This window comes from Fukomys damarensis, unplaced genomic scaffold (genome assembly GCF_012274545.1).
Source record: "Fukomys damarensis isolate Sample0158 unplaced genomic scaffold, DMR_v1.0_HiC HiC_scaffold_2, whole genome shotgun sequence".
In the NCBI taxonomy this organism is placed as follows: domain Eukaryota; kingdom Metazoa; phylum Chordata; class Mammalia; order Rodentia; family Bathyergidae; genus Fukomys; species Fukomys damarensis.
The window spans coordinates 5,724,061-5,734,729 of NW_022900914.1; the positions used below are offsets into that span (position 1 = coordinate 5,724,061).

The 10,669-nt window shown below is 58.7% G+C and overlaps 1 protein-coding gene across 1 annotated transcript; it reads left to right on the forward strand.

Moving 5' to 3' along the window:
- Nucleotides 1-1,879: 1,879 nt before the first annotated feature.
- Nucleotides 1,880-10,344, forward strand: Mfsd2b (major facilitator superfamily domain containing 2B). Its single transcript, XM_033762135.1, has 14 exons — nucleotides 1,880-1,915; nucleotides 2,675-2,800; nucleotides 3,891-4,015; nucleotides 4,392-4,515; nucleotides 4,704-4,782; nucleotides 4,867-4,988; nucleotides 5,844-5,934; nucleotides 6,036-6,157; nucleotides 6,547-6,630; nucleotides 6,841-6,921; nucleotides 7,063-7,172; nucleotides 7,428-7,571; nucleotides 7,794-7,970; nucleotides 8,503-10,344. The coding sequence occupies exons 1-14, from the start codon at nucleotides 1,880-1,882 to the stop codon at nucleotides 8,546-8,548; spliced, it is 1,467 nt and encodes a 488-aa protein (XP_033618026.1). The 3' UTR covers nucleotides 8,549-10,344.
- Nucleotides 10,345-10,669: the final 325 nt, after the last annotated feature.

Genomic DNA, 10,669 nt, shown 5'->3' on the forward strand with positions numbered 1-10,669 from the left:
CGGGGATGTGCCGCCGCGCGCGGAGTGTGCTCCTGCCTGAGCCCAGCTGCCCGCGCCGTGTCCGTGCACTGGCAGTGGCGCAAAGCACAGGGCTGGCCCCACTGAGAACGCTGGGCTCGCCTGTAGTGCCACGGGGGAGGCTGAGGCAGGAAGGTCGCCCGAATGGCGAGTTCAAGGCCACCTGACCACGCAAGCCAGATCCCAGCTCTGTGGAGGGGGGAGCCCTTTGGGGACTGTCATTCTCCAGGGACGGTTAGAAATCTGGGGTGAGGTGAGGTTAACGGCAAGGACATTGCCAGCGCAGTCCGGCTTGGCTTTGCAGTGTGCACTGCATTTCGGGAGGAGCTGGGGCTGCGCGAAGGTCAGTGCCTTCCAGGTCTCACACCTCTGACTGCGAGCCTCGGGCTGTGCACTCTCCGTGGACACTGCACTTCTCAGGGCCTGCTGTGTTCCAAGCGCTTGCGGCGCCCATGTACAGGGGGCAGGAGACCCGCGGTGGGTAGGAAGGGCTGTGGCAGATTCCGCCTGGTCTCACGCTGTTTGGAAGTTGAAATAACTTCCACACAAACGCCAGGCCAACGCATCCTGCCTCGAGGGTGGCTTTCTCCTGGGTAGGAAGCGTGTGCGGAGCCCACGATAGCCCTTATCCAGCTTGCCTTCCCTCCAAGGAGCCTGCCCTGGCGTCCACAGATACCCAGGGGGGCAGAGCCCTGGTCCTCTCCACCCCCATCCAGCAAAGGGTGAGAAAGGAGGGTTCCCGGCATCTTGAGAAGAAGGAACTGATTTTGGCTTTTGTTTTTGCGACAGGGTCTCACTACGTAGCCCAGGCTTACCTCAGGCTGCCGAGTGCTGGGGTTACAGGCAAAGAAATAGCATTTTCCAGTGTCCTGGTGGCCATTTTGTGCTCAGAGTACATTTTGAGCACTTACTACATACCCATCCTTGTTCTCCGTGCTGGAGCACAGGGGAAAGAAGGCCACAGACGCTTGCTCTCGGAGAGTTTGCTCTGGTAGGGCGAGGCAGGGAGTAAACGAGGGTACACCAGACGGGTGGTGCAGTTGTGAGAGGGCCTCGCTGGTCAGCAGTGCCTCTGGTGCTGGCATTTCGGCTCCCACCTGGACGGCAGGAGGCTGCTCTTCTGAGACACACAAGAGCCTACTCAGGTAGAAGAAACGGGACCTGGAAAGGTCCTGCGGCAGCTGCAGGCTTGGTGACAGTGACAATAGGAAGGCACTCTCCTTCCAGAAGTGGGTTAGGGAGAGAGGGGCTCAGGGGGCTCCTACTGTAGGCTGCAGAGGTGGCCTGGGAGTTTTATTCAGACTGTAATGGCAAGATGTTGAACACTTTCAGCATACAGGGGACATGATCTCAAAGACTTAACAAGACCCTGTCTCAAGCCAGGTGTAGTAGCACATGCTTGTCATCTTAGCACTTGGGAGGCTGAGGCAGGAAGATTGCCAAGAGTTTAAGGCCCCCCCCCGGGCTCCATTTTCATTCAAGTCCAGCCTGAACTTTGAGACAAGACCCTGTCTCAAAACAAACACAAAAAACAAAACAAAACCTTGTCTCAAAATCTAATGAAAAGGGCTAAGGATGTAGCTTAGTGTGAAGGCCCTGGGTTCAATCCCAGTACTACCTGTCCCGCTCCAAAAAAAGTCACTATCAGTTATAAGAAACAGAACCAGAAGCACAGAAGCCACTGAGAGATGGTGGGACAGGGAAGAGACAAGTGAAGGATGATGCCTAGGTCTGTAGCTGAGCCCCTGAGCAGTGGTGCTGCTTAGCCCAGCGGGAATGAGAGTTTGGAGTTGGCTGGACACTGGATGGAAACCAGGAGCTCGGTTACGGCCACACTGAGCCAAGATGCTTGTCAGGCGCCATGCAGGTGGCAAAGGGCTCAAGCCCAAATACTCAAGTTGGTTTTGGGGTTGTTTTTTTTCCTGATACTGGAGATCGAACTCAGGACCTTGCACTTGCCAGGCAGGCGTGGTGCTACTGAGCTAAATCCCCAGCCCTTGAGTTGGGTCTCCCCCGGGTGGCTTAAAGGCTTATGAGGGAAAAAAAAGGAAAACATACCATAAATATTATTTTTTGTCAGTGATAGTCTCTCCAGGAAAAAAAAAAAAAAAAAAAGATTGGGGAGAGGTCTAACTTGGAATGTTTTCTGATTTCTGTGGGGAAAATAATCTTACCGTAGCTGATTTCCAGCTTCCAGTGGTTCAGCAACTGGCAGGCAAAAGTCCTGGGCAGTTTCGGTCAGTTCTCAGAGGCACCATCATTTATCACCAGAACAAGCTCAGGAAGTTTGCAGGAATACTGCATTTGGCAGAGGAGAAAACAAAATGATTTATTCAAGGTCACATGGGGAGTCGGCGACGAAGGGCTCAAGCCCAGCTCTCCTGACCCCTGTTCACTCCAGCTGCTGACTCGGCAAGTTAAAGCAGGCTGAGGCAGGAAGGACGGGTGGAAATGTTAGGAAGAACTTCCCTCTAGAAAGACTTACAGGTCACGGCTCAAGTTCTTTAAAATTCTCTTACTTCCCCTGAGGATGATCTGAGGGCAGAATGGGGTGAAGAGGTTGCTGACGAGGCCTGCAGACATCCCCGGGTGCTTGGGCCACTGTGGGGAGCAGTCTGGGTGGGTGGGACACAGGGCCGTTCCGTGTCTCCTGCAGGTCAGCGAAGCCGGTCGCCTCTCGCTGTGTACAAAGGTGTGCTATGGCTTTGGTGGCATTCCCAACCAGGTGGCCTCCAGCGCCACAGCCTTTTACCTGCAGCTCTTCTTGCTTGACGTGGCCCAGGTGAGTGTGGGCAGCAGCCCAGGCCCGGCCTGATCGTCCCCTCCCCATCCTTGGTGGAGAAAGCGTTCGACCCAACATGATGGCGGGTGGCCTCCACGGATGATTATTGCAACCCGTTTGTGGTGGGAAACAGAGGCATGACGTGACTGCCCTGCTGTAGAGCAGATGGAGTAGTAACTGGTACCAGACCCACAGTTCAAGTGAGTGGTCTCTACCAGCTCACTTGGAGAGCAGTGCCTGAAAAACACAAGCAGTAGATAAGAGCGTATAAAACCACCTCCCCTCACAGATGTGCGTGTACGGGTGCACCCATGCGTGTGTCTGTACACAGTTAAGACGAGTTTGGAGAAAAATCACAAGGATACACTCCCAGGTGTTAACGCTGGCTGCAGGATGGAATGGTGGAGGGTAGAAGGTAAACAAGAACAAATTTTTAAGCCCAGCATGATGGCCCAAGCATGTAATCCCAGCACTCTGGAGGCTGAGGCAGGAGCCCGAGACCAGCCTGGGCTACACAGTGAATTCAAAACCAGCCTGAACTACATAGTGAGATCCTGTCTCAAAAAACAAAACAAAAAAACACCAAAAAACAAATTTTTTAAAAAGTCATGATTTAATTACACCGATCTGATTCACATAAAATTATAAATGTCAATCGCACAGAAAGAATTGCATGAAAAGACACTTTTCAAAAAACCTGCAGTTGCCTCAGGATGATGGGGTTTCAGAGGAGCTTTGCCTATGGCTGTCTGTATCATTTGAGTGTTGGGTATATCCTTTATGTCGTCAGAAGAATCAATTGGACGTTTTGTTGTAGAGCACAGCATCTGCCTCTCAGCCTGGGCAAGGGAGACCCTTTCTTGCTGGGAGCCACCGGGTGAGAGTCCCTTGTGCTTTCTCCAGAGTGACCCAGCAGCCGTCAGCTCCCTGCCCGACCCTTCCTCCTGCAGCCAGAGCCTCGGGCCATCCCAGCAGTGGCTCCAGCGGCCCTTCCCACCTCCCAGGTCTCCCTCCTGGGAGTGGTGGGCATGGCTGGCACCATGTTGGCTTGGATGGGCCTTGGCCGTCATCTCCTCCCTGCGGGTTTCAGATCCCTGCTGCCCAGGTGTCCCTTGTCCTGTTTGGAGGGAAGGTGTCCGGGGCAGTGGCCGACCCTGTGGCCGGGTTCTTCATCACCAGGAGCAGGAGGACAGGGTCCGGACGGCTCATGCCCTGGTGAGCAGCCCCCAGCGCTCTAGACCTGGGGTCAACTGTTGGTCACAGTCTCGGCGGACACCGTGGGTGCTTAGCGAGCGACACTGTGCATTAGGAGCGCTGGGATGGGATGTGAGGCACCCTTGGGGCTGCCTCGCTGGCTTGGGGGGCCAGGCCTGTGCTCAGTGTGGTCCGGCTCAGTGGGGGGGCCACCGAAGGTCTCAGAAAGGAAGTGCAACTTGCATGTGTTCCAGTGTCCGAGAGCTGGGCATGGCGCACCACAGACTGAGCACCCCCTCCGCTACCTCATCCCCAACCTGGGAGCCCCAGCCCAGGCCTCTTGGGCAAGGCTGACCGCCCCCCCCCCGCACTGCGCCCACCTCACTGTGCTCTGCAGGGTGCTGGGCTGCATGCCCTTCCTCAGCCTGGCCTACTTCTTCCTGTGGTTCCTGCCTCCCTTCCCCAGCCTGCGTGGCCTCTGGTACACGGCGTTCTACTGCCTCTTCCAGGGCCTGGCCACGGTAAGCAGGGCCGGGTTCTCGCGGCCCCCACTGCTGGCTGTGGCTACTATAGGGGGGGGGGCGACACCACCCGCGCCTGGAAAGCGCTCCGGGGGCCCAGCCTCCCGCTGGGGTTCAGATGGTGCCAGATGGGGCAGGGTGGTTATGGGCCTTCAAGGGGCACCCTAAGGTGCGCCGGGCCGTGCCAGTTCTTCCAGGTGCCCTACACGGCACTCACCATGCTGCTCACCCGGAGCCCCCAGGAGCGGGACTCTGCCACTGCCTATCGTGAGTGCAGCGCGGGCCTGGCGGGAGGGCGCCGCCCCTGAGCCCCGTGGCTGGCGTGGTCACTCGCACGTGCTCGGTCTCCAGGGATGACCATGGAAATGGCAGGGACACTGATGGGAGCTAGCGTCCACGGGCTGATCGTGTCCAGTGCCCACAGCTCCAACCACTGTGAGCTCCCCGGGCCTGCTGCTGTCTCCCCGGATGCAGTGAGTGCCCGTAGGGTCTCTTCCAGGCTGCTTCTCTGCACAGTGGTCACTGCGCACTTACTCCTTCCCTGCTCCTCAATCCCCAGTAACGCACGCGCGCTCGAGATCAATCCCCAGTAATGTACGCGCGCTCGAGCTCAATCCCCAATTACGCACGCGCTCGAGCTCAATCCCTAGTAACGTACGCGCGCTCGAGCTCAATCCCCAGGAACGCACGCTCGCTCGAGCTCAATCCCCAGGAACGCGCACGCGCGCTCGAGCTCAATCCCCCGGAACGCGCACGCGCGCTCGAGCTCAATCCCCCGGAACGCACGCACGCAGGAGAGGGAGCGCTGTGACCCTTGGGAACGTCGTGCCTCCTTTCCATGCAGCAGTCATGTGGAAGGGCACCCAGCTCTCCAGGGACTTGACCGGGAACCTATCGTCCCTGAGCTTGGACGAAGGACTCCGCGTTAGTCAGCTGTTTGTCATTGTGACCAGATACTGGCAGACAACCCAGGAGGAAGGACTTCTCAGAGGCTTTTGCCTACTGCGGGTGGCTCCCTTGCTGTGGGCCTGAGGAAAAGCTGAACAGCGTGGGGCACCTCAAGGCGACCTTGGAAGCCGAGAGGAAGGGCCAGGGAGCACAGTCCCCACACTCCCGCCCCTTCGATCCCCTTTCCTTCCGCACTGCCATCAGGCCAGGATCACATCCACGGCCTCATCCGCCCAGCACAGCGCCCCTCGGCCCAAACACCTGAAAGCCCTGCTCTGAACGCAGGCCACTTCCGGGACATTCTGGGTGGAAACTTAGCCCCTCTGCTCGCCGTGGGAAGTGCTCCGCCCGGCCCTCAGCCATCTCTGTCCTGCCCCCAGACTCGCCTCTACTCCCTCGCTGCCGGTGTGGTTGCTCTGACCTACCCCGTGTGCATCAGCCTGCTCTTCCTAGGGGTCAAGGAGCAGCCAGGTATGGAGGTGCAGTGAGGGGACGAAGGCAGAAGCGGGGACCGGGTTCCTCCTAGGGGCTTTGAACTCTGCCAAGCCAAAGCGTCCCTTCCTGCTTTGCAGACCCTGCTGACCTGGCCTCCGGCCAAGGCCTCGGCTTCCTGGCTGGGCTGGGCCTCACAGCCCGGCACCCACCCTATGTGAAGCTGGTGGTCTCCTTCCTGTTCATCTCAGCGGCGGTGCAGGTACCTCGGCCACCTGAGCCCACTGCAGCGGCTCTGGCCCTGCTGCCCCTGCAGGGATCCGGGGTCCTGGGCCACCTGAGTTTTACAGGAGAAACCAGAGGCTGGTGCTGCTTCGAGAAGAGGCCTGGGTGGCACTTGTGGGACTGGAGGCCGAGGTCCTAGGAAGCTGATGGTCTGGGCTTCTTCCCTTTCGTGTAAAACCCACCTGGTCTCCGCCGTGTCAAGGGCGGGAGTGGACTAGGGCTGACCTGGTCCTTCGTGGACTGACGGCACACGGAGGCAGCAACCCAAGTTCAAGGTCCCAGCGGAGAGCCAGACTGGAGGCCCGCCTTCGCCTTGGCTTCTGCGTTTCTGTAGTTCATTCGCCCACGCCCTGTCTGTTCCCGCAGGTGGAGCAGAGCTACCTGGTCCTGTTCTGCACACACGCTGCCCAGCTGCGAGACCACGTCCAGGGCCTGGTGCTGACCATCCTGGTGAGGGACCTGGCTGGTGGGCCGGGTCACTTGGGGGCCTGAGCCCGGCCCACGTGGGACCAGAGCTGTAGAGTCAACATTCTGGACTCTGCTGCTGGTCTCGGTCACCTGATTTCCAGCCCTGGGATCAAAGTTAACGGCGTGGTTCAGCTGGGGTGGGGCCAAGGCTGGGCTTTGTGGTCCCGCTGTGGTGACCCTGTCTGCTCACAGGTCTCGGCTGTGCTGAGCACCCCGCTGTGGGAATGGGTACTGCAGCGCTTTGGGAAGAGGACGTCGGCCCTGGGCATCTGTGTGAGTGAGGCAGGAAGTGAGGCTGGGCGGCTGGAGTGACCAGGAGCCCAAGCCTCCCAGCTGGCAGGGAGGGTCCCGCATGCCCTGGCTGCAGGGTGCAGCCCGGGGAGCGGTGCAGGGACAGCTCGTCTGTCTCCCCAGGTGATGGTGCCTTTCGCAGTCCTGCTGGCCGGTGTGCCCACAGCCCCCGTGGCATACGTTGTGGCCTTTGTCTCTGGCGTGAGCATTGCCGTGTCCTTGCTGCTCCCCTGGTAGGCGAGGTGCAGGGGTGGGTGGGGAGCTTCGTGTGCCTCCATAGGGCGTCTCTTCCTCGTGTCCCCTGCTGTCCCAGGCTCCTGTGTCCAGCCTCTCATGAGAAGGGGCCCACGGCAGGAATGCCGGAGCCGGACACGGGCACAGTGCTGCTGTCTGTGGGCGGCTCTGTCTCTGTCCTGAGAGTGATCACAGCCTGCTGCTGGCCGTCGGGGCCAAGGTGCCCTGGGGGCTCACGTCTGCATCTGTCGAAGGTCCATGCTGCCGGACGTGGTGGATGACTTCCAGCTGCAGCACCGGCACGGCCCGGGCCTGGAGACCATCTTCTACACATCCTACGTCTTCTTCACCAAGCTTTCAGGCGCATGTGCCCTGGGCATCTCCGCCCTCAGTCTAGAGTCAGTCCCACGGTCGGGGAAGCCCTCAGGGTGGGACGAGGAGGGCAGAGGGGCCTTTCCTGGATGATGGACCTCAGAAGCCCCAACTCCTCCTGTCCTCAGCTCTCTGAATCCTCTCTGTGCCCTTGACCTGCCCCGCTCCATAACTAGGCTGATTTGGCCAAGAAATGAAGTCAAACTGCAGGAACTGACTGGACAGACAGCTGGGTTCTATTTCTCTAGGTTCGCAGGGTACAAGGTAGGAGCCTGCAGGCAGGCGGCGGAGGTGGTGGTCACGCTCAAGGTCCTCATCAGTGCTGTGCCCACCTGCCTGGTCCTGGTTGGGCTGTGCATCCTCATGGTCAGACCCACTCCCCGGCTGCCAGGCCAGGACAGTGCCCACCAGCAGAGCCTCCGGAGGTGGGCACCATGCGCACCTGGGACACACAGGCAGGGCCACCAACCCCAGGGAGATACACAGAGGTGCCCACGCCAGCCTGCGGACGTGCTGCCCCTGGGCACCATTCCCTCCTGGCTGTTCTACTCTTCCCCGATCCACCGCCTCCCTACACACACCTGGTGGACCGAGGTGTACGAAGGTTCCCTCTTTGATTCTGTGCATTTGCTCCCAATATTTCCTGTCACCTCATCTACCCATGTGACCAAGAGCAGTTTCCTCCCAGTGACTCTCAAAACCACCCTCACACAGACTTCCTTCACGCTCCATACCCAGAGAGACCACACTCACCGGACATTCTCACTGCTACCCCACGGCACTGGTCTCGGCCCTAAACTGACCCATCTGCCCCACGTCACCCTCAGTGAATGAAACCATCTTCTGCCCCGGAGCCCAAACCTGCGAGACAGCTGCTGAAAATACCACGGGGCTCTGTGGCAGGGCAGGGGCCCCATCTCACCCCCACCTTCCCTTTGTTTCCTTCTCATCATTCAGGAAGAGCAGCCTCAGCCTTGCTTCAAATTCAAGAGGACTTCTGTGAGCAGAACAGCAGGAGCCCCGGAGTCCCTGTTCTCGGCCCTTTTGCACCTCACCTTACCCACATTTTAGCACGGGGCGCTGTCCTCCAGGTGGGCATCTCCAGTGACGATTCCTATGGGCCTAGCCTGGCTCCAGGATGCCCACCTGACCTCTCCTGCCCATGGATCACACAGCATCTCAGGCCCGTGCCCGGCCACACCAGCTCCTGACAGCCTTTGCAGCACAAAAGCATCCCGGTGGCAATCTTCCTGCCAACAGGAAGTGTCTGCCTGCCCGGCCTGCCCAGAGGCTCCCCTTAGGGAAGGACAGACAGACACACCAGACCTCCCTGAAGCTCCAGCAGACATGAGCACCCAGAGGCCGAGACACCACATGAGTGCGCGAAGCAGAGGTGGATGGCATGCTGGGGACAGGAGGGGTACAGAGACCCAGGGACCAGCCCTGGTGAAGGAGGGCACTGCAGTGGGATGAGGTTCCTGGCCTTTTGCCATCACATGAGGTGACAGCTCTGCTTCTAATCAGGGATGGGCTGACGCTGAGCCACCAGAGGCCACGCGTTTCACCAACACAAGCTACCTGTGCGGAGTGTCTCTCTGAAACCCTGTCTTCTTATAGCAGGCACCAGGGTTTTCTAGAGGCCACGTCTGTGGGGAAGAAAGATCTACTAAGCTCTATTTTTTTGAAACAAAGGAAAAAAATAAATCAATGGGTTTATCTTGTAGACTGCAGAACGTGGCTGGACAGCCTTCTTGTCCCGCCGCTGGATCTGCTGAGGAGGGGAGGAGGGTGTCCAGGGTCCTGAAACTCACTGCTGCCCCGGTCACTCGGCCCCAGTGTGCACCTTCCTGAGACCAGGGTCACCAGCAGGGAGCTGGGTTCCTGTCCTCTGCACAGACACAAAGCTGAGCCTCCAGAGGGGCCCAGGGCACGGGCACTGCTTTGAGTGGCGGAGGGCCTGGGGATGGGAGGTGGCAGAGGATCTGCTGGGTTCAGGGCCCAGAAGCAACTGCTCAGCACGATACATGTTTGCTGAACGAACAAGTGAACGTCTGTATCACTCGCCTCTTAAACCAAAACCACTGTACCGGTCCCTCAGCTTCGGCCCCATAGCCTGCAGCTCTGGTCTTTCCCACCGTGCTATTCCTGTCTCTTTGTCCTCACAGTGAGCCTGGCCCCTGGCCACCACAGCCATGGAGGCAGTGTGGCCGGACGGGATGGGCGCCAGCCAGGAGAAAGGAGACAGGAGTTTGTGCTGCTCCTGGCTTCGCCACACACGACCGGTTGACTTTTTAACAATCTGGTGCCTCTGCCTCTGGTTTTGAGACAGTGCAGCCATGTGGCCCCAGCTGGCCCTACACTCCTGGGCCCACACTGTCCTCCTACCTCAGCCTCCTGAAGAGCTGGACATTTCTTTTCTTTTTTCAGCTACTGGGGGTCGAACTCAGGACCTTGCACTTGCCCGGCAGGTGCAGCCCCAGTGAGCTACGTCCCCGGCCCCTGGACATTTGTCTTGGACAAATGTGCTACATACACTTTGGGATGGCGTTAGGGGTTAAGAGGTGATACCAAGCAGGTACCAGTGAGAGTGTCCTCAGCACTAGGTGGGACATGGTCTCAAACCCTGCCCCGCGGGCCTCACCTCCGAGGTGACCTGTGCCACTCTCTCAATGTGCCTTGGTGTCACGGGTACTGCAGTCTCACCCACCAGACCCTACTGCCACTCAGGCTCTGCTAGGCCAGCTACCTTGGTGAGCGCGCTCCAAGCAATTCGAGCAAAGCCAGACTCGTCACCTCTCCCCACAGGACATCTCTGATGGCCTGGGACACTCGGGCCAGGTGTGGCAGCGCACATCTGGACTCCCTGGACTCCAGAGGCTGAGGAGAGGATCATGACTTCAAGGGCAGCCTCAGCTACCCAGAGATAGCCAAACTGGCCTGAGCACAAACCCACCTCGAAAAACAAAACCATGAGCAATAAAGCCAGTGCAGTCCTATCAAACTACCAGTGGCATTCTTTATAGAACTAGAAAAAATTAGGCTTGACTTCATATGTAACCACATGCGCGCGCACACACACACACACACACACACCCCAACAGCCAAACAACTCTTCAGTGAAAAC

Coding starts and splice junctions, on each gene's coding strand:
- Mfsd2b (XM_033762135.1), top strand. CDS start 1,880: ATGCAGGTGGCAAAGGGCTCAAGCCCAAATACTCAA. Junction 4,516..4,703: donor TCTTCCAGGGCCTGGCCACG/GTAAGCAGGGCC, acceptor GGGCCGTGCCAG/TTCTTCCAGGTGCCCTACAC. Junction 4,989..5,843: donor CTGCTGTCTCCCCGGATGCA/GTGAGTGCCCGT, acceptor TCCTGCCCCCAG/ACTCGCCTCTACTCCCTCGC.